Raw genomic sequence first — 22,714 nt, 5'->3', positions numbered from 1 at the left:
TTTAGATTTAAATCACGTGTGCTCACTCCAAAAATGTCACAGGGTGGTAACCTGAGTAGCTGAAAAAGGTGATTTTTCTACCATACAGTGTCTAAGATCTGTGTAAGATTCTGCTATTTTGCGTGTGCGCCCATAGATGCAGAATAGCTCGGGCAGCATGTCGTTTAGAAAGAAACCATCCTTGGGGTTAAGTGAACTGATCAGGCTGTGTATGAGTGGAGATTTGTCAGCGCTAAGGAGTTATTTAAATGATGGAGGTAGTTCTGGGTCTAGTGAAATTAATACACCCTCGTCTGTGACGGGGTACGCTCCGTTGCACCACGCTGTAATGTCGCACAGACCTGAAGTGATCAGATTCTTAGTACAAGAAGCCGATGGGCTTGACATTGATATTTGCTCCATGACTGGACTGGCAACCACACCACTGCACCTTGCTGCTGAGAATGATGATCGTGAATGTGTGACAGCTCTAATGGAGTGTAATGCATCACTGTCTCTACTGGATCGGTTGCACCGTTCACCTCTTGATGTAGCCATAGAGTGTGACAGCAGAGAAGCCATCCATGCTATGAGACTTATTGGTAAGTTGATATATAAGGGACACTATATGTATACTACACATGTTGGTTGATTGAAACATTTACTGAAGTCATAACTAGTATTATGACAAGGGTCTTGTTTAACATGAGAAATTCACCTTAAGTTTAACAGCTGATCCTTTAACGTTTGTATGAGGTTGCGCACACTTTTCCGAAGGCTTTATGGTTAAAACAATGCAAGTGGTTTTAGCTGTACAGTGAAACATGTAGAGGATTATTGTTGATCTTTAATGATAGTTCCCTAGTTAATAATATCATGGAAGCCAAAGGAGGATGACAATATTAATTGCTTGCTTACAGAGTAGGTCATCTCCTATTACCTTTTTAGTGCTAACCAGTATTGCATCCCACTCTACTGGCATTCCACTAGTGTGTGTGTGTGTGTGCAATGAGTCTGCTTCCTGTTGATGAATGAAGAGTTTAGATACTTGTAGGGATCATGCATTATTTTCAGCATTTCCATAAGATGATAGGGGAGAGGGGGTAATTCACCTATACACTTTTTGAAAATGTTGATGTTAAGATAATTCTAATATAGCAACAGTGTTTGGTTGAATGTGGAAGTTGAGTGCCTGAATGTTTGCTTTGGGGTCTATCAGAAGTAGCCTACACAAGCCAATCACAAGGCTTCAAATAGTCTAACATTCTGTCAATGCTAATATTGTGACAAATCGGAGGATGAAGTAAGCAGATAAAACTAAAATGGGATTCATATACAGTATAGCATAGACTCATGCAGAAACAAGAGCCTGAAAAAAAATTATCAAGTGATTTGATCTAGTTGGCCTCAGCGATGAAAAAGAAGACATCTGTAAGTTAAATGTCTGTTAATGATATAGAGCTATTTACAATAGAAGAATGGCTTACTCAGCCAGTATTGCTCTTAAAAGTGAAATTCTGAAAGGACGTTTCTGTCAAAACTACAGAAACCCTTCTAGATCCGCCACTGTGTATGCTCGAAGAAAATGTTGAAGATAATAATAGATCTATACTGCGTCAACAAAAAGAATGGCACCAGACCCATTATAAAAGAATACTTCGGCCACTGAATGTATGCCCTGATGATTATTGAAGCACAGAGTAGCCATTTCCCTTTTGTCAGGTATCTTCCACCCATTAAACAGTGCAAGAAACACCTCTGAAATCGATCTAATCATACTACAGAAATTAAAGCACTAAAGTCAGACGTGTAAATATTGCAAATCAATGCCCATGTGGTAGTGGAGAAAGAAATGGGACACAAAGAAGGACAAAGGTAAGTCCATGGAGCGTCCAATCTAGCTGCTGTAGTTAGTGAAAGGGCACATCTTGGGCCAGACAGTGAAAAAAAATATTTTAAAAATTTTATGGAAACATGTTGGAAGGGTTTGGAATTGCTCTGAAGATGTTTATATGCTTAGCCAATACTGTCAAACTGTCACAATAGAAAAGCAAGGCTGGTTTTTGGGTGATATGTTTGGGTAAGAAAGCCAAACCTCCACATTACCAAGTAAACCATATGAAATTATCTCAGTGATTAATGCTGTCCCTAAATATCTAAAATATATATGAGTGTATTCTTTTTCAGTGATTTTTAGACTTCTGGTGAATTATTAAATGTGGGCTATTTGAATCAATGATAAAAAGTCCTAAAGAAAAGCTACAATTAAATTTGTGTTTTTGACATTGTGATCTCAATCATATATTGGTGTTATTATAGTGTATTCACAACCTGTAGCAATTTCCCCATCAAATTTGTGCTACATGTTTTGTCTGATATAATTACAGATTTGGAGAAGAATGTCGAAGTAAAGGATGTTGATCATGTTCAAGAGGTAGGCAAGCAATAGACATCTCCATGATAGAATTACCTTTTTTCATTGTAGGTTATTAATCTTTTGATATCTGAACCGATCCAATCAAGCACTGGTATTGATACTGAGCTCAAGGTATTGAATAGATGTTTGAAGAAGGCATCTAAGTTAGGAGAATATAAACTGGCATTGCCTTTGCTGAGAGCTGGTGCATGTAACTTCACCACTTGTATCAAGAATTCGTCACACGTCAACCACGTCACTGCTTACCTACAACTGTGCCAAGCTGCACTTGAAAATAATGTTGGAGTTATTAAACTATTGACTGACCCAGTTGAAAAGAATGTTGTCAACAATCCTGAGTTTGGTCACTACCACACATTCCGTTACATCTTACTACCACTATTTGCTAGTGGGAAATTACCATTCACAATTCCTATTAGAGTTGCACTAAGAGCTAAGAACATGCAAGCTGTTGGTGAGCTACTGCTGCACGCTCATTTGACACAAAAAGTTGGCAGAGTTGATTGGCAAGGTTTGGAGTTGGAGAGCATCGACAAGGGCTGGCTGGCAACACTGCGAAGGCAGATCCAACCTATGGAACTTCTCTTATCACGTAATAGTTTAAAACACATTCCAGCTAACCTGTCTGCTTTCCCACAATTACAAGTTCTCCACATGTCCAGCAACTATGTTGTGTTTGTGCCTACTGAGCTATTCAGTCTTCCATCAATTAAGGAAATCGATTTGTCAAAGAACAAGATAGAATATTTACCAGAAGCAATCATTGGCACTGTTACACCTACATTGATCAACCTCAATATTTCTCATAACAAGTTAACGTCCTTTCCTGACTACTTTGCAGAGAGCAAGTTGGAATATCTGACGTTGAGTCATAATTCATTTTGTACTGTTCCAAGCTCATGTACCAAGCTCCAGACACTTCGTCATTTGGACATCAGCTATAATGTGAACATACATGTTATGCCACCTGAACTTGGTGGCCTGCCTAACCTACGATCATTCCGTATGGATGGTCTACAACAAATTGCTAATGTTCCTGCAAACCTGCAAGGTCCTATGCTACTGTTTCTACGCAAGCGATTTGAATCGCTTAAAAATTTTGAACACTTTGATCTGATCACTGTTGAAGCTGAATGCAGTGATGAGCTTCGTGTGAAATTTTCCTCTGCCCTACAGCTATCTTCATCAAGCAAATTCTCGATTCTTAATATGAAATCAGTAGAGCAGTTTCTAATGCTCCACAACACTTTCAGGCTGCCCAGTTCAGTGTATCTAATCCTATGGGACTGTACGAAGAACCAACCATTAGATATATTTGCTTCATTGCTACACTACCTCACAGTGGTCTGTCCATCAAACCCCATTGTGATAGCTGCTATCTACAGTAGTTTTATCCCAGAAGATGTTGATATGAGGATAAAAGAATCAGTGAAAGCTTCTGGCATTGAGATCAAGGACAATGTAAGCATCAAGCCTGTTTCCCTTCAGAAGTCTGGAATGTTTTCTGTTGTTGAGCTTGTTACATTTATCACTACTGAAGCTAAACCAATTGTATTTAGAGGCAAAGTTCCTGGCAGTTATTTAGCCTTAGTGGACATTGTTCATTTAAATCATCTCAAACGACAAAGTGAAAAAATTTCTCAAATGATTTCAAAAGCTGAATTCATAGAACTTGTGAATTCATCCTCAAATGATATAAGTGATAAAGAGCTGCCGGATGTTGTGAAGTTTCTACAGAGCTATGCTACCTTACTGCATTTTCCCACTGTTGAAGGTGCAGATATCTATTTTATTAGTAGACAATGGCTTGCAAACTATTTGTATCGTTTGGTAACTGCCACTACAAACCCACTGTTGACTGATAATGCTATCTTACCTGAGTTTGCCATCAAGGATCTGGTAGAAGATCAAGATTTGATCTCTGCTGTTTTTGAAATCTTTGTACGGTTTCTATTCAAGAGTGGCTTTGTTCTTCCCATTAGTGATAAGAAACTACTCTTACCGCCAGCCTTGGAGCAAAGACCAAGATTTCAAATTGCTTTGCCAGAAAAGGATAGGGTAAGACGATGGATAAAGTTACCTGTGATACCTCCTATGTTTTGGGCACGTTTTATATGTCATCAGTTAATCAGCCTAAGAAAAGTTTGCCAGGGCTTATCCAAAATAGATATTGCCCGTCTCCCACCAAACAGTCACTGGTATGAAGAAATGCTTGATTGGAAATATTGGGATTCAGGATTTGCTTGTTGGGAGAATGCACACTACTTAGTGTTCTGTGTAGATGTTGTCAATGACCATATTCAGATCATGGTTCCCCGTACCACTAAAGGATTAAGGCTCCTTCGGATTATCTCATTTCAGATAAACTCCTTGTTGAAAGGCTGGTATCCTGAGATTTGGGAAGCCATGGAACATTTTATTCCATGCAACTTGTGTGTTGCTAAAGGCAACCCTGAGCCTTATCTTTTTTCCTTAATTCGCTGTATGGAGTTTGCTTCAAAAGGTGGTACACTAAAGTGTCCTCATCATGAAGGTGCTCCTATCACAATACAAGCCATAGCTCCTGACTTAGCCCCAGAACATATCGAAGATGACTGGCTGATTTCACCACAAACATTGCAATTTAATTTGTATGAGAAATCCACAGTGCTTAGCCCTATACCATCAGAGACGGTATACAAAGGTTGGTATAATGATAAAGAAGTAGCAGTCAAGCCTTATCCTCATCCTGTCCTCAAAAGATACATTAACATGGAGGGAACCATCGATCCGCCATTACTAGCCCTACTTGCTGAGACCAGTGTATTACAACACCTCCATTATGATAAGATGCCATTTCTTATGGACTTCCTGGGTGTATCAATGGACCCAATATGTTTGGTGTTTCCTCTGGCTCAACATTGTTCACTTGAAGATGTCATCAAAACTAAGAAATTGGTAATGATTAGGAATGTTAAGCTTCGGGTTATTCATCAAGTTGCCCAAGCACTGGTCCACTTGCACAGCCACAGAATTATCCATCGAGATATTAGCCTGGGAAATATTTTAGTATTTACTTTATCTGCTGCTGAAGTTAATGTTAAGCTGGGTGGCTTTTCTCATGCACTATATTCTATGTTTTTAGGGCACCAACAAGGGCTAGTTGGTACATACCCTGCACCAGAGATGTCTGGGTATGGATGTATGCTTCCTTACGATGAAAGGGTTGATATTTTTGCGTTTTCTTTTGTCATGTACGAAATCTTAGTTGGAAAGATACTTGGTGCTGAGTATGGGAGTATATTTACTTCTACTGTGGCCAGAAATGTAAGACCATACTTACAGTATGTTTTTAATGAAGCTGCCTACATGGGCTCCCTCATCAATAGAGGTTGGGACACACATCCCTCAAGAAGACCATACGCCTTAGAAATTGTCCGACACATGAAACAACCTCATTTGTGGTACATTGCTAACTGGCAGTTGGCAGATGATACGAATGACTTCCTATGTGCTACTAGGAGGTTTGCTAGGAGAAAAGTAACTGATATTTTTATTTGTAAAAGTCGGTGGGATGATGCAGCCACTAACATAATATCACACTACTCAATACCTGACTTGAAACTAAAGAAATCTATAATCATCCAATCTCCTTTTGTTCCTGCAATGTGCTGTGTGAAAAATATGCTTTGGGTTAGTTTCTGGCATAAAGCAATTGTAGTGTATTCTGTGCATGAGTTGAAAAAGGTCACAGAGATTAAGCTGGACACGATGGCATCATCTTTGTCATGCAGTGGAAAGTATGTCTACATTGGGTACGAAAATGGTGCCCTTGAATGTTACACTTTTGGTCCTTCAGGTAAACCACTGGAGTCCATACAAAAAGTGAACATTAGTGACAATCAAATGACTCACTTAGAGGTCTGTATTGACTGTGTAGTGTGTTCCACACAAAATCAGGTATTGCTAGTTAATCACTATCCTCTTGAGACCATGGTGAAGTGGGAGGCTAGCTCTTACCACAAGGCACAGATATTTCACACTGTCATTGCTACTACCAGCAGTGGTACGTATGTGTGGGTATCATTCCGGAAGTGTTCGGAGCTTGTAGTGTTAGACCCTGTCATGGGACAAGTGTTGTTTGCCGTGGACTGTGCTGAAGCACTACCGACAGAAGAAAATGTTAAAGTTCTTAACCTGATTTCTTTTCATGACACAGTCTGGGCTAGTTTAAACACTGGACATGTTATGATTTTTAAAGCATCTTCTCCAAAATTGCTGACCTGGCTGAAGGTTCACAAATGTGATGCCAGGTTCCTTATGCCACTGTGTCCCTCTGGTGTGTCACCGACTCTTGTTAGTAGTACACCAAGCTCAGTAGTTGCCATTCCTAAAGAACGTCACCTTCAGTCTACTTTTGTGCTAAGCTGCGGCATTGGATTAGGCTGTGTTTCACTACAAGCAAGTTCAGATGTACCTAACAATACTGAAGGATTGTACCTGGTGATCTTAGAAGCACTGGAAGCTAACTTAATGTCTAACATAGAGGAGCTTAGTGAGAGAGAACAACTACCAATGATGAGAACTGTTAGTATCAGTACTAATCGTTTGCCACCATATGAAAATGCTCAGTTGTTTCATGCTGCTACATTCAGCGCCAACAGAAACAGAACACGTGCCACTTTGCCTGTTGCCAGAGCATCTACTCTACATGGCATGCCTACTGAAGTGAAAAGGATGTCACGGTTAGCTCACATTAGTGAGGGTGACACTGAATCTTTAGAATCTAGTAAGTTTTCACAGAGTGAACCAGGAATAGATAACGTGTCTAAATCTCAAACTGCTGGTACCAACATTGCTAACCAGATTTCGTTTTTTGCTAGCACCTCAAGTGAGAGCTTATCAGATGATTTTAGCGTGGAAATGTCATTTAAAGAGAAGCCACGTTATTCACGGTTAATGTCTGAAAATTTTAGCAGTCAGCAAGGAGGTTGGTCTGTGTTCAACTACAGTGATGCTTACAAGGAACTTGTTGATCAGAAATCAAAACAACCAGAAGCTATTTTGGAGTTAGAAACACCAGAGGTAGTATTTGAGAATCACAACTCCGAAGACTCTGATAGTGACTTAGACTCCTATGTACAAATGCACACAGTTCCGACCACTGGTAGGAAACCGAAACGAAAGGGGTAAGTAGTCTAACAGTATTACTCTAGTGTTTAGACTTTTTCCTTTTTAGGAATTCTCTTGACTATGCTGACTTGGATCTAGAACAGAACGATGGTGCACCAATTATCGGTGAAGAAAAATCTGAATATGCTGTCTTACAGCCTATTAGAAATTAATCCATTTAATGTATGCACACTATAATGTATTTTTGATATATATTTCAGACATGTTTTAAGTTTGTAAAATACATTTTATTTTGACACCTTTAATGTTTATGTACACAACTCAGACAGATCGTTTTTCTACAAAACACATTTAAAACTATTTTATTAAAGGGTTGGTGTCTTCTATAATGTACATACACATTGTTCTGTGAATAAATTGATAAAATTGTGTATACAATATAAATTGTAATATGTTGTAGTTGTTTTTGTTGTCTTCTCAGTTGTAGTTATTTTCGTTGTCTTCTCAGTTTTCGTTGTATCTACAAGATAAATACAAGTAGAGTAAAACGAAATAGTGAAATAGAAATTCCACTTGCCTTTCCAGTAGTTTGAGTGCTGCTGGTGTCCTTTTTGGATGCCTGTCTTACATTTTTCCTACCAGGTTTGGTAACCTCCTTGGCTTCTTCACTTTCTTTGATTTCTTCTTGACTTTCTTTGATGTCTTCTTCACTCTCCTTGATTTCTTCTTGACTGTCAGGAGTCTGTGTTAAACCATTCTCCAAGCGTGCCCCATCAGTGGCATCTTGTGATGGTGTTTTATCAGTTCTAGACAAAGAACTCCAACTAAAACAACTAAACATTAAGGATACTGAAACTCAACTCTTGACTCTGAGATGTACTAATTTCTGCAGAAGCCGAATCCAAAGCTGGTAAAGAGCTGTCACCATCTGATCTACATGATACAATATAGGAAAAGTTGACGGCAAATAATATGAGTCCTATGGCTAATATTCACATTTTAGGGTGCCTTTTTTTTGAGAGGCTAATTATTTAATGCACAAAGGGTGTGTGTGCATGCAAAAAATGTCAAAAAATAATTAATAGCTTCCACTGTACTTCTTTCGTTTTGTTGACTGTGAATCATCAGACAAGATTGCTTGCTCTTCTTCATTTTGTTCTTGCTTCCTCTTTCTACGACCACGTTGAGGAATTTGACTGGTGGTACTACTAACTTCTTTCTGCTCATCAACCGACTTCAGTGAACTGTGTTAAGTATAGCAATAAATTGCACAACACAAACAGGAACAACTACCTATTGTCTGCAGTAAATTCCTTTAAGGTTCTTTGCCTCTTTTGGGAAGGCTCGGCCTGTTGTTCTTTTCTACACAAAGGCAGCACAAAGGAATCACATGCAGTATATCACATATCTCCTTACCTTTTCCTCCTACCTCCTGTTGTCTTCTTTGCAGCTTCTGTTGCTTTCTTTGTTTTCTTGTCAGTTGGAGCAACTTCAGTATCACTACCAATGCTAAAGGAATAGACACAACAGCATAACACAATTCCTATTATTTGGTCATTCAGTACGGTATGCAGTCTGCCCACTACACACAAAAATACAGATATTACTTCTCATTTGTTGCTTCTTCAGTTGGCTTGGTGGTTCCTTCCGGCTGGTCAGTGGTGCTATTCAATTTCTCTAGTAGCACCTTTGGTTTGCCAGCTGATCTACATAAGTGACAAGTTAACTATTGTACAAGTAATGTACACAAACACTGCGATAAGGATACCACTGACAATACAAGAAAAATTGATAATATACAGCAGAACTTTTTAAAAGTGGACACCCAAAAATGAGGACACCCGCATAATCCAGACACTTGTATAGGTCTCATTTGAACTGATTCATAGCATTTTACATTGTCCCAAGGTGTCCATACAATACAGGTTCCACATTATATGTACCTTCTCTGTTTTGACTTTTGGCCATCTTTTTGTCGCTGGCTTTTCTTGGCACTACCGCTACCAGGTTGGGATTTAGGCGAGATACCCAGATTAGCAGCAGCTCCTCCTGGCTTCTTTTGCTACAATAGCACACAATAACACCACCTCCTTTATAATGCCTCTGCCTACCTTAACTGAATATCCCACTGGTAGATACAGAGCCTGGTTAGGGTTAGGGTTCTAAAATACAGAATATAAAGGTTCTAAAGCAGGTAATAGAATTAACATGAAATTTACAGTGTGCAATAAAGTCCCTATGTACTCCTACAGCCTGGTACAGCTTGTGAGTGCAGCAAGGTGCAAATACAGCATGTCTCATACAGCACGTCTCGTACAGCTTATGTGGAAAATTTGTGAAACAACCAATAATGTAAAATTGACACAATTACTGCATGCAAATCACATATATACATACTATTACGTACCTTGGAAGCAGTGTACAGTCTTGTTGGCAGCAGGGGTTCACCTGGGAATGGTGCCAGTTTGATGGGGCCAAGCTGTGAGTGGGCATAGTACATGACAAACTAGAGCTTATGAATGTTACCTTGAAGAGTAATAGCTCATGTGCTAGGTCACAGACTGCATACAGCTTCTGTATAAGAAACAACATAATATAGTGACATATGTGTGTATATGCGTGTGTGTGTGTGTGTGTGTGGGGGGGGGGGGGGGGGGGGTGCAGTGTCATTTCACCTTGTTTTGCTCTTCGTCACCCTCATCCTGTGCATCCTTGGTCTGCTTGATGTTCTGGATGAGTTTAGAGAGGAAAGGAAAGTTGTCAGTTTGATGAACAATTGGCTCCAACAGCATCCACAAGCAACTACAGAAAAGGGAAGCAACACTTCAAACATACACAAGTGCACATGCAAGCACTACACACAGACAGACAGACATACAAACAGATATGAGCACACACTATCACATACTCTCTGAAAACATCCAGAGACTGGAAGTTGAGTCGCTGAAAGTCAGGATGATGAGCAATAAAGTAAATGATATAAGGTAGTGAGTACTCAGGTAGTATGGCAAACAACACCTCTGTACAAATACAATATGCCATCATACTATTCTGTTATAACTTGATTTATACCCTTTGCTTTGGAGTGCTGCTTGACATAGGTTCTCCTGATAGCAACATTTCTCACTAAAACATCCTTAGCCTGTTAAATATGGAAGATTAAATGCTTTGCGGTGAAAATTTTACCTCAGTTTTTATCTGTTTATTTGTCTCTGTACCACTGAATGCTAACATACTTAGGAAGTACAAAGGAAGTTGGAGTTTGATGAGTCCCTTGTGTAGCTTGGTGATGAATACATGACGAACTTCCTGACAAGAATCCTACCAGAAAAATTTAAAATACACCTACATAGAAACTCTTAGTATATTAACATATGAGTATCTGATACAAAAGTTTGTGCAAATGTGGTGTGTGTGTGTGTGTGTGTGTGTGTGTGTGTGTGTGTGTGTGTGTGTGTGTGTGTGTGTGTGTGTGTGTGTGTGTGTGTGTGTGTGTGTGTGTGTGTGTGTGTGTGTGTGTGCATGTGAGGCAACATAGCCAAGTGGTTAGGGTATCTGCCTGGTGATCAAGAGCTCCCAGGTTTGATTCTCTGTTACGCCGCGTTGGTGTTGTTGTTGTTTCCTTGAGCAAGAAACTTTACTCACATTGCTCCCGTCTACCCAGCTGTTTAAATGGGGACCTGGTGTCAACTGGGACAGCGGCCCACCCAGCTGTAACATCAATGGGTGCCTGGTATTAACTGGGGATGCAAATGCCCAACTGTCCTTGTCTCGCTTAGCGATGTTGAGGTTATTGTGGAACTTTGGATTCCGTGACCTCTCTCCATGAGACCTGGATAGTCCTCCTGCAGGCTGCCCCAGGAGGATTTTCCTGCACAAGGTAGGTATCCCAGTACTGGTTTGCTAGGTGACAATAGCTGTGTTTTGTACGGCTGCCGTAGGCTTTGCTTTGCATGTGTACATGTGTACATACGTGTGTGCAAGTATGTACATGCATGGTCACATGGTACACCTGTAAGACAATGGTAATTTCCTGCAAGGTAATGCTACCCAGTGTTTCACTGTGTAAGAGACAAGGCTTGTGTGTTTCTGGTGTGTTCAGATGTACAAGTTCGTATGATGACAGTTCTAAGCATACAAAGTACTGCATTACTTACTCCACACACACACACACACACACACACACACACACACACACACACACACACACACACACACACACACACACACACACACACACACACACACACACACACACTTGTACACACACACTTGTACACACACACTTGTACACACACACACACACACACACTTGTACACACACACTTGTACACTTGTACACACACACACACACACACTTGTACACACACACACACACACACACACACACACACACACACACACACTTGTACACACACACTTGTACACACACACTTGTACACACACTTGTACACACACACACACACACACACACACACACACACACACACACACACACACACACACACACACACACACACACACACACACACACACACACACACACACCTGTACAGTTAGTGCTAGTCGCTGCAGCTGCACCAAGTCAATCAGGTCACAATATTTCTTCACTCTGGCCAGTCTCAGCAGACCACAGGCAGCTGACATCCTCAACCTTGACCTGTCTACTGACCTATAACAGTGTAAAAACATCCATAAAAACAGACATCAGTGAAACCTTTTCATTTCAGTCTTAAACAGATCACTCTGTACACAAACCGTTAATTTGGGGATTGTTACAGAATATAAGATTTTCATATATTGTATGATGCAATTGTGTGTCTTTTACAAGAACAGCTAGACTTATAACACAGGTGTGAATATACAGCCTGTATATAGCTTGCACAATCTCTAGCTTCACAAGAATCATGTAATAATTAGGTACATTATATACAAGAGGATAAACCTTAGATTGTACCAATGAAATACAGAGAACACAACATTCAGAAATTGGAGTACAGCTTCTACCTGACATTGTTATCTCCATTAAGGTCACCATCATTGGCCAGTGTACAGTCAAACAGTTTTAACACTGGGATGGCATATTGCTCCTGATCATGAGTGATTCCAAGTAGCCATCTTACCATTAGCTTGTGTCCTCTGACCTGTAAGAGGTAAGAGTGGATAATAAGTGCACGCATGCACGCACACACGCTGAGTACAGTACCACATGTCGTGCAAACATACTTTCAAGTGTGTTTCTTTGGACACTTCATCATCGGGGCACCACTCTTGATCGTCACAATCATACTCCTTGTTACACTACGCAACATGTATATAGTCAGAGACATACATTAAGTAGTGGTCACTTACCCGATCAACCATTAGCAGATCCTTGAGTACAAACATCTTCATCACTGCCTTGTGCTTAGTAGCAAACAGTTGTGGTTGAAGTAGTGCTATCTGACCAAGTGAGGTGAGTACTGTTAGTAAATGAGTGTTGTCGTAGTTCAATGCAGATACTAGTGACTGCAATGCAAAGTGGATACTAGTAAAATGTGTGTGTGTGTGTGTGTGTGTGTGTGTGTGTGTGTGTGTGTGTGTGTGTGTGTGTGTGTGTGTGTGTGTGTGTGTGTGTGTGTGTGTGTGTGTGTGTGTGTACTTATGTACACATACATTATGTCAACATGCATTACAGCCATCTTACACTGTAAAGTCGTCCAAAAGCCTTGGACTCATCGTAGACCACATTGAAGCAACGGACAGCATACTTGCCCTGCTTAACAGTCCCTTGGGCAGCTAACTTTGTCAACACAGATTGCAAACATCTAGTATATAAGAAAAGAACACCAAATACATGTCTCCTTCACCATCTATCAGCCACGTGTCACCACGCTAAGCACACACACATGTATAACACGGTATAAAAATTAAAGGTGGACCGATACCGATACCAGTATCGGATCGGTATTGGTAATACAAGGTACAGATACCACAGTAGACACTCACCACTTTTATTAAACCATCTCTAGCTAAGTTTCCAGTAGCTAATAACTTAGTTGAGCTAACAAAGTAGCGAAACAAAGCCTTTGTTACTCTTTTACAAGTATTGCTGCAATTGCTCCGTGTGTATTCTAATATATTAGAGTACGTGAATCCTTTGTAATTAAATGGTAGTGCAGTTGTTCCTCAAGAAATAAGTTTATGACTACTTGGCTTGGTTGAAAAGCTATAACAAACAGTGTACAATTATCGGCCGCCCACGCAATTAATTGCCTTATCAATAAGCTTACAAGAAAACTACTTCAAATCAAGAAATTAGTAATCCACCATGATGTTTATCATGTCTAGCTGTTATACAATGAATATTTTAAAACTTGAGATCAATCAATTACTGTGATATTTTAATAGCTAGCTATGTATTACAACAATGAAATTTCTATAATAAACTTGTCTAGGCTTCAATGTATAGTATTGGTATCGGCAAATAATTTCAGTACAAATACTCGTATCGGAAATATTGGTAAAAAGTGGTATCGATCCATCTCTAATAAAGACCCTTCTACATTGGCTATCACTAACAAATTTGCCTAAAGGAACAATATTGAATATAATGTGTGAGGTAAAATTTTGCACTGCTGCCTAGCCATGATAGAATGAGAAGACATTTTGGGGTGTTAATTAAGTGATTACATCAAGTTACACTACCTTAGCAGTGCATAACAACATACTTAACGAATTACAAAAAAATAGGTGAAAAGTTCAAGTAACAGATATACCACGGCTGTGAGGGATTTTGCTGATCAATATAGAAACTCAAAACCTGAGGGCCACAGGCCCGAGGGGTAAGGGTGTATATATCAGCAATATCCCGACACAGTTGTGATATAAGTGATATCACTCAGGGCACACTCCACCTGATAGGTGAAAGAATTACAGAGCACTCACCCTGTTTGTTTTTTTATACACTAGCATCTGATGATCGATTGTGGTTTCAATTGCATGGGCAAATAGGTCTCAGAACATTATTCCTACATCATTACGCTTCAACACACACCAGGAACTTTCAATTGTGGGATTGATTTTTGGGGTGTAAAGTTTTTAATACTACGTTAAACCTTGTGGGAGTAAGAAAGTTAATACATTAAGTTAAGTACTTAAGACTATAAGCTAGTTGTCTTATTTCATGGTCTGCTCAATCGCCCCCTGCGCAGTAGGTATCCATGCATCGCCCAAGCAAATCATTTTACAGATCATTCATCTTAGAATGTAGTTTAGTTACTGTCAAATCATCTAAACTTAGCAACTACACTGAGCCTTGCCTAATGTGTAAACTAAAACCCACAATAAAATGCTCCATGTCGCTCAATAAAATGAGTCAAAGCATTTCGTATCTTTGAATGGTTGGGCATCAAAGCCATGAGCAAAGCGCGTTTCCATGATATTGCCCGGGTAATATCTAGATATTGTCTGGTGAATATGCGAGTTAAACCGAAGCGGCGCCTTTGAACACCCATGTTAAAGTGGTACATTTACTGTTAAACAAATAGCATGTACTGGGAAATTTGACAGAAATTTATGAGGCTATAAGTGATCAGCAAAATGTGTGTCCCTATCCTAATTACTAATTAGTATATTCTGTCCGTTACACATGCAGCCCTACACAGAGAGAATGATATATGTGAATCACTAATCTGTTTACTTCGGTGTGGTGCAAAAGATATGGATGATTTTCACTTTATTGCATACATTATAGGTAACACTCAAAACGATTGACAATAACATGCTACCCGTAAATTGGCACCTTGCACCGTAAGCTGAGAGACATTATTGGAGGACAACAGTATGTGTGCAGTGTATGCACTGTAAGGCACCTGTTGGACTGAAGTGACATCTAACAATGAAAATTTTAAGCCTGTAGCACTAGCCATTATTGCGAGCCATAGATACAGTATACCACTTATAGCATATACACCTGTACTCTGTACTGCTTCATTTTTTATCAAAAGGACATCAAGAGTATGCCATCATTTAAAATCTGCCACATGATATGGAAATACTTACGAGACAATTTGAGGATGATTATTTTTTATCTCCTCCCCAGTCATAACAAAGACCTCCAAACACATCTCCACTACAAGAGAGTACACAATAGCCACTGACACAGGTAAATTATTGCATGTTTGTAATGTGTTGTAGTACTGTGTGTAGTGTCTGCACGGTGTGTGCATGTGTAATATACTACATACCGATGGTAGGGTTAGGATGTCTCAGCCATCCCATGAATGTCTCAAACACTTCATCATCACAGAAATGTTCAGGTACAGATGATGACAACAACTACAAGATACAATTGCACTCTTGACACAGTATCATTTATTATATGTACAGTGTCACTGTTGTTATCCACTGACATGTATACACATGTGCTGACAGACATACACACGTGCACACGCACATAAACACTACACACATTTAGTAAGTGTATTCCATTCAACACAGCCTCCTCCAGGTCTACACTATCTTCAGACAAGTCCATATCTACAGCAGCAAACCTCTCAGACACCTGTACAATATAAGTGAAACATTATACTGTACACATGCAAAAGTTTGAGGGATAAAAATTTTGCAAAATTGCGGTTGTTTGCATGGTGCATGAAATTTTCAACCTCAAAATTAATGATTATCAGGATTAACTTTATGCTATGCAGTAGGTACCCTCCCTGAGTGAAAACAATCAATCCTTGAAATTACACCACAAAAATCCTTCATCCACAAAAATTTCATACACTGTACCTCAAAAAATTATATAAATATATATATGTGCGTGTGTGTACCACTTTCACACCTCAGATCAAAGGAAAGCCAGTGCATACATATCACATATTGCACTGACTCAAAATGTTAACGAGATATATGCACTGCTACCAAAGCGTATATCTCGTTAAGGCAGTGCTATAACAAGATAGTGCATATATCAGTTAACTTGAGACATTGCACACCTAATAGGAGTGCACACTATATCCAGAAATCATCAGATTTCTTTGATGTTTTACTGTTATCCTCTTCTCTTATATAGAGAATCAAGCAAGCTGCGATTGTGGGATTGAATTCTGCCAAACAACCTGTGATTCAATTTTAATACATCAACAGTAGTTTGTTTTTTTACTTTTGTAAATGTAGCAATTAAAGTAACATAATTAACACTAGTCTCTTAAAATTGCTATATTTAAAATTGCTATATTTAAAATCAAACTTTGATGTATGATGTATTAAAATTGAATCCCACAATCATAGTTTGTTTGGCAAAATTCAATCCCACAATCACAGCTTACTTGGTTCCCTATATAACAGAAGGGTACAGCAACTAAAGATTTTGCCAATTAGGTGGGTCTACATGCTAAAGTAGAACATATTAGTTATACCACGGGCACTTGTGCTTTGCCTGTATAACGCACTCAGGGGGCCTGCGGCCCTCGTGCTTGTGCGTATATATCAGGCAAAGCACTTGTGCCCGTGGTATAACTATTACATATATATATATAGTATACATACATATAGTGAGCGACTGGCTTGCTGCATAAGACAAACTTTGTATGAATAATAATTTACAAGATTACAAAGAAGGTGGTTTTGTGTTTATATGGTGAACATTACATCTTATGTAATATACATGGAAGGGATGCACACCAATCCTAAGTGAAACTACTTATATAATATCACAACCAATCTTGTTACAAATGTGACTAAAACTAATGGCAGTCAGGGCCTTAATAATGAAGTAACATGAGCACTACAACATGGTAGAGTTAAGCATGACAGTCAGTCAGTCAAGCATTTTGCTACACAATTATAGCAAGTGTTACAGCTCACCTTCTTCACAAGAACAGCGACAGACTTGCAATCAGTCATGGTGGCACAAGCTCGGTCCAATATTGTCCTCACTGTATCAATGATAGCATGACGGGGTCCCACCTTAGAAATGATGTCACCCTGCCACAGAAGTGATGTTTAGTAAAGGATATGCTAACAATGTGTCTATATACGTATGACACACCTTTGTTTTTATTACATCCTGCCTGGTGGTGGATGGGTTAATTGCAGTTGATAAGAGCTTCTGTAACTCAGGCTTCTTTTTGAGTAGGTGGACAAATTCTGATAAATGTGTTTGTGTTTTCACAGTATCTGGCATCACTCCTACACAGTGTTGACAAGAAAACAGTATAACTGTGATGGTGACATTCTGAGCTTTAGTAGTCACTACATCAGTAAGTCCATGGTAAATTTATGCACACATATATACAGATACAAATGCACATACAAAAAGTATATGCACGCATGCACAAGTTTATAAGCAGTTCACTTACTAACAATCATCATCACCCTTCTCATGATGGAGATCTTGTTAGCCTACAACATAGGAACAAGATCAACCACTGTACATGTCTGCATGCACAACCTAAAAGTAAAATGCAAAATGCACGCGCGCGCGTGCGCGCACACACACACACACACACGTACTGTACAGTGTAAGTACCTCAGGGTCTTCCTTAACCAGGTCTACCATCTCAGTTAAACAATTTCTGAGGCTATGATAAGAAATACATAAATATACATATATATAAGTGTACTCTGTAAAAACCCCAACTACATACCTTTGTTGAGTCTTCAGTAACTCTCCAAATGCTCTAAATAAAGAATAACACAAATAGGTGTATCCTACATACACAAATGTGCACGCACGCATCCATGCATGTGCACGTGCACACATGTACTGCACAGTTACAAAAATGACAGGTCTCACTTTTTAGCATGGTCATCCAGTGCTGAGAACATCAACAGCAATCTCTGTACCACTTCTTCATCTTCCAATGTGACTGGTACTAAACAAGTGATGAGACACTTCTCAGCACAAATCCTAATCAAAGCACAATTCCATACATGTATAATAGTTTACTCATTTGTCAAATATCCCTAACTTGTCTTCAAGAAATTCCTGATAGTAAGCATGAAGTATTTTATTAGGCATCCATGATGCCTTCTTAGCATCTTCTTTACCAGACACAACATCAATGGGCCTAGAGAATATATAAACTACAACTGAGCCCCAATTACGTACAAGCTTACTAACCCGGACATGATTTTTCTGTACAATCTAGCAACACTTGTCAGGGCCTCTTTTTTCACTGTCCACTAGATTTAAAATAATTATATCACTCTCTCTAGCCTAATCATCACATACCTTTTTGTCTCTCATTCTGGCTTTCAGAACATCTGTAAGCTAAAGAATTATTATTAAAATCATACAGAAGATATACAAAATAAATTTGTTTACCACATCAGGAATACAACTCAGATTCTCAGCTGCAGCTTCACAAATTGTCCTAACCACTTCAAGTCTGATTTGTTCATCAGGGTCTAGCGCTCTCTGACACAATCGCTCTACACAAATACAAGAGTCAGCCCAGTGGAGCTAACGTGGCCTTTCATACCTGCTATTGCTTGTGCCTGCACAGGGTGATAAACTAGAAAGTGTTTAGCAAACTTTATACATTCCTTCCTTATCTCAGTAGATATATCCTCAAATCTAGAATTACAAAGACAGTGAAGAATTTTCACTAGAGCATATGTGTGCATGTGTGCTTTGACATGCCTTCCAAGGAAGCAATTCCAAAGAGACACGTTCTGGCTGGCAAGCACTGAGTTTCTATCAGTGAACATTTTGGCCAATAACTGAGTCACTTTAACTCTCTCTTCAACATCATTACTCTATCAACAAGAAAAACTTGATTCTCCATCTTTTCAACCATTGTTACAAACTAACTTTCAGTTTATATTCCAGTTGAGGTAACACAGCTAACAATACTGAAGGCTCAATACGATTGAGCTCAAACAAGAGCTCGTAAACATGTTCAGCGACGTCACTATCAGACTGTTCCCCCATCACTAAATTACTATTGAAGAACTACACACACACAATCAATGTTTACTATTTGTAAAGAGACAGTAAGAATATTACCCGTTGGACATAAGGTTCAAGGCTAGTGCCAGCTCTCTGGATAACACTCACTGCTAACTTGTAACTGTGAGGATCAGACGCCTAAAGGAAAAAAATTATATAGGTGGTATGTGCAAATTGTTTTGTTACCTTATGTGATTCGGTGATATTTATTAGTAAAACATCCAGTATTCCTGGGGGAATGTTCTCTCCATATTGAATGACAGAGACCATTGAGTCCAGCATGTAGCTGTGTACATTGGCTGAGGTAGCCTCACTATAATGTACACATAACCATTCACGTACGTTTGTAACGTATTTAAAGGAGTACGTACTTAACTAGATTGAAGAAGGTCTTGAAGAGACTTAAAATCAGGTCTTGGGCATCAGGCATGTTGGCCAGCACAACAAATGATTGTACTTGTGCAAGACTCTAAAAAATTCATAATTTGGCTAGCTATCACTTTAACAAACACAACACAAATACCTCTAGCAATTGCAAGCACCTCTGATAAGAGGCAGATGAGGGCTTGTCCAGTCCATGAAGTTGATTTATAAACAAAGTGAATACATTCTATTGAAGAACACATACATACGACATGTACAACATCAAGTGTACACACTTTTAACTGCTCATCGTCATAGGGAGGTTTGGGGGCACAGATCCTAAGTACTTCAGCAATGGCACATGCAGCCAGTAAGCGCACATCCTTGTCTTTATGAGTAATCACAAATGGTTGGGCCATGTCATATGCAAACTCTGTCAACTCTGATGGGGGCGCATCACAAGCATCAGGCTGTGCATAGTTCATTAAAACAGTGATATTTGCCTATGAGAATAACACAATGCATAAATATACTCCATTAGAACAACCACGTTGTTATGCAATATTAAAAATTCTATTAGAGTTCTTACCGTTAATCTTTTAATAAGTTCTTCCTTGTTTTGTTTTTGTGTAATCTCCTTCAATGGGAGATCACTTTGGGCGCGTTTCTTACTAGGCGGCATCCTCGTGACAGCGTAAAATCTTCTAACAAAGATTTAGTTTCATAGTTTAGCGTGATTTTAATCTTAACGGATCAAGTTAGCGAGTTTCCTAACACGAGTCCAGCTGTTGAGTTTCCCGCCGAGCTGAGCGCCTAAACAAATATTCCAAATAAAGCGCACAGAAGTTGTCCGATAAAAATGAGGCTTGTAATCTTAAACACCTATGATGAGGTGAGCGAGTGGGCTGCTACCTACGTGAAGGATAGAATAAATACCTTCAACCCTGGACCGGATAAGCTATTTGTGCTAGGATTACCAACTGGTAAGAGGTGTAATTTTTGCTGTAATTAACCTTCTGTTGCTAGGTGGTACTCCACTTGGTATGTACAAGAAGCTAATAGAGTACCAACATAAAGGAGAAGTGTCTTTCAAATACGTGGTGACATTTAACATGGATGAGTATGTGAAGCTACCACGAGATCATCCAGAGAGCTACCATACTTACATGTGGACCAATTTCTTCAAACATATTGACATTGAGCCAGCTAATGTGCACATACTGGATGGAAATGCTCCAGATTTATTTGCTGAATGTAGCCAATTTGAGAAAGAAATTACAAAAGTTGGTGGTGTGGAACTGTTTGTTGGAGGTACATATGGTAGGAATTTTTCAAGTGATTTATAAAGCTGTGTGTTTGTAGGTATCGGTCCTGATGGACATATTGCATTTAATGAACCTGGATCATCACTTGTGTCCCGGACAAGAGTCAAGGCTTTATCACAAGAAACTATTGATGCTAATGCCAGGTATGAAGCATACATCCTAGGGTTGGGCAATATTGAATTTGAGTCATTTAATGCGATTATTGGAAACACAACCACATAGTTAGAAAAGTCCATGATTGCTTGCTTTCACTGAGAATTAATTTACAAACACAACTTCTCTGCTAACAAGTTAACCAAATTAGCATAGTTAGCAATAGTATGCACGAATATACTGCCTATGCAATAATATTGCGAAGGCTAAATACATGGGGCAAGCACTTGATTAGGCAATACATTAAAATATTGCCCAACCCTAGTACATCCCTCCCTATTGTACATCCTTTGAGACTGTTCTGGTGTCCTAATTGGAGAGAGGTGTTAATGTATGTATACCATATAACGCAAATGTGACCGTGGATAAGTGTCCAGTGTCAATATTCTGTATTAACTGTAGCTAGTTTTGGCACACCAATACAAACATGCATACACTTGGTAGACTTGTGTTACGTATGTTTGTACGTATCTAGGTTCTTTGGTGGTGATACAAGTCAGGTACCCACACAAGCACTAACGGTTGGAGTAGGAACTGTTATGGATGCCAGAGAAGTTTGTATAAGACACAGACAAAATAACCTGACAATAGTATTTTGTGGAATAGGTTATGATATTGATAACTGGAGCCCACAAAGCTTTCGCATTGTACAAGGCAGTTGAGGAGGGGGTCAGTCATATGTGGACAGTTTCAGCTTTCCAGATGCACCCCAAGGCAATCTTTGTGTGTGACGATCCAGCAACCATGGAACTGAAGGTGAAGACAGTACGATACTTTAAGGGACTCATGGATGTCCATCAAGAGGCTATCGACAAATTAAGCAGCAGAAAGAAATAACTTATACAAAACATAATTGTTAGAAATGGCAATGTGATTATTTTTGTCAATGTACAATGTATTGTAGTCAATTGTGATCAAAAGACTATCAAAAATAAACTACACCATTGTACTTAAGATTTTTTTCCAGGTGGTTTCATCTTGTTTCTGTACAATGTGTCAAGGAAAAATACCACAGAATTAAAGATTGCATATCAAGGATACAAATTATACTCTAATTTCTGTCTCAGAACTCCCATCATCACAAATTCAGTGTTGTAAATTGCTGCAAATAAAGACCAATACTGAGCTAGGTGGTGGGTGCATTATACAGGTCTCACCTATTCCAGCTTCATCAAAGACAGATACTTCGTCACTGTCCAAGTCTCCATCACATGTCAAAACAACAAGTGGCTTCTTGTACAGTGTTAAACCATGCTAGAGAACGATAATACTTCAAAAGGTTCACAGACACATTGGACATATATATATGGTACTGTGCACAAAAAAAAGTAATGAAGAAGTTGCAAGGGAGCAAACCATTACTTATGTCAACAGTTTATGAGTCAATGAACATGTGTGAGCCCT

The 22,714-nt window shown here is 39.2% G+C and overlaps 4 protein-coding genes across 4 annotated transcripts in view; 2 read left to right on the top strand and 2 right to left on the bottom strand.

Annotated features, from left to right (window-relative positions):
* Nucleotides 1–7,898, top strand: LOC136238360 (leucine-rich repeat serine/threonine-protein kinase 2-like). The gene is made up of 5 exons (XM_066028794.1): nucleotides 1–68; nucleotides 137–581; nucleotides 2,367–2,413; nucleotides 2,465–7,584; nucleotides 7,635–7,898. Exons 2-5 carry the CDS (start codon nucleotides 137–139, stop codon nucleotides 7,738–7,740), a joined length of 5,718 nt encoding a protein of 1,905 aa, XP_065884866.1. The 5' UTR covers nucleotides 1–68; the 3' UTR covers nucleotides 7,741–7,898.
* Nucleotides 7,794–20,673, bottom strand: LOC136238361 (sister chromatid cohesion protein PDS5 homolog B-like). The gene is made up of 42 exons (XM_066028795.1): nucleotides 20,422–20,673; nucleotides 20,129–20,335; nucleotides 19,993–20,079; nucleotides 19,841–19,938; nucleotides 19,656–19,782; nucleotides 19,527–19,607; nucleotides 19,332–19,472; nucleotides 19,161–19,276; nucleotides 19,000–19,094; nucleotides 18,843–18,949; nucleotides 18,750–18,788; nucleotides 18,639–18,700; nucleotides 18,487–18,585; nucleotides 18,312–18,425; nucleotides 18,163–18,195; nucleotides 18,045–18,096; nucleotides 17,875–17,917; nucleotides 17,565–17,704; nucleotides 17,381–17,500; nucleotides 15,981–16,073; nucleotides 15,757–15,847; nucleotides 15,572–15,641; nucleotides 13,215–13,335; nucleotides 12,881–13,036; nucleotides 12,755–12,829; nucleotides 12,536–12,672; nucleotides 12,077–12,200; nucleotides 10,715–10,849; nucleotides 10,601–10,670; nucleotides 10,437–10,548; nucleotides 10,204–10,330; nucleotides 10,055–10,102; nucleotides 9,936–10,007; nucleotides 9,640–9,690; nucleotides 9,472–9,590; nucleotides 9,136–9,234; nucleotides 8,945–9,037; nucleotides 8,822–8,890; nucleotides 8,626–8,772; nucleotides 8,390–8,461; nucleotides 8,106–8,334; nucleotides 7,794–8,048 (listed from the first exon to the last, which is right to left on the bottom strand). The coding sequence occupies exons 1-42, from the start codon at nucleotides 20,512–20,514 to the stop codon at nucleotides 8,016–8,018; spliced, it is 4,197 nt and encodes a 1,398-aa protein (XP_065884867.1). The 5' UTR covers nucleotides 20,515–20,673; the 3' UTR covers nucleotides 7,794–8,015.
* On the top strand, nucleotides 20,591–22,246 carry LOC136238364 (glucosamine-6-phosphate isomerase 2-like). Its single transcript, XM_066028799.1, has 5 exons — nucleotides 20,591–20,815; nucleotides 20,859–21,143; nucleotides 21,195–21,300; nucleotides 21,786–21,864; nucleotides 21,917–22,246. Exons 1-5 carry the CDS (start codon nucleotides 20,692–20,694, stop codon nucleotides 22,145–22,147), a joined length of 825 nt encoding a protein of 274 aa, XP_065884871.1. The 5' UTR covers nucleotides 20,591–20,691; the 3' UTR covers nucleotides 22,148–22,246.
* Nucleotides 22,145–22,714, bottom strand: part of LOC136238363 (PAX-interacting protein 1-like) — a 5,976-nt gene continuing 5,406 nt past the window's right edge. Inside the window, exons 20-22 of the mRNA XM_066028798.1 lie at nucleotides 22,468–22,564; nucleotides 22,352–22,412; nucleotides 22,145–22,294 (exon numbers count right to left, since the gene is read on the bottom strand). Of these exons, the coding sequence (XP_065884870.1) occupies nucleotides 22,261–22,294; nucleotides 22,352–22,412; nucleotides 22,468–22,564 (192 nt within the window). The 3' untranslated portion in view covers nucleotides 22,145–22,260. The remainder of the gene's footprint in view (nucleotides 22,295–22,351; nucleotides 22,413–22,467; nucleotides 22,565–22,714) is intronic.

Source organism: Dysidea avara, chromosome 11, assembly GCF_963678975.1.
Source record: "Dysidea avara chromosome 11, odDysAvar1.4, whole genome shotgun sequence".
Taxonomy (NCBI): Eukaryota; Metazoa; Porifera; class Demospongiae; order Dictyoceratida; family Dysideidae; genus Dysidea; species Dysidea avara.
Note: the sequence above shows the minus strand (reverse complement) of the source record. Positions and strands in the feature narration are given on the sequence as shown.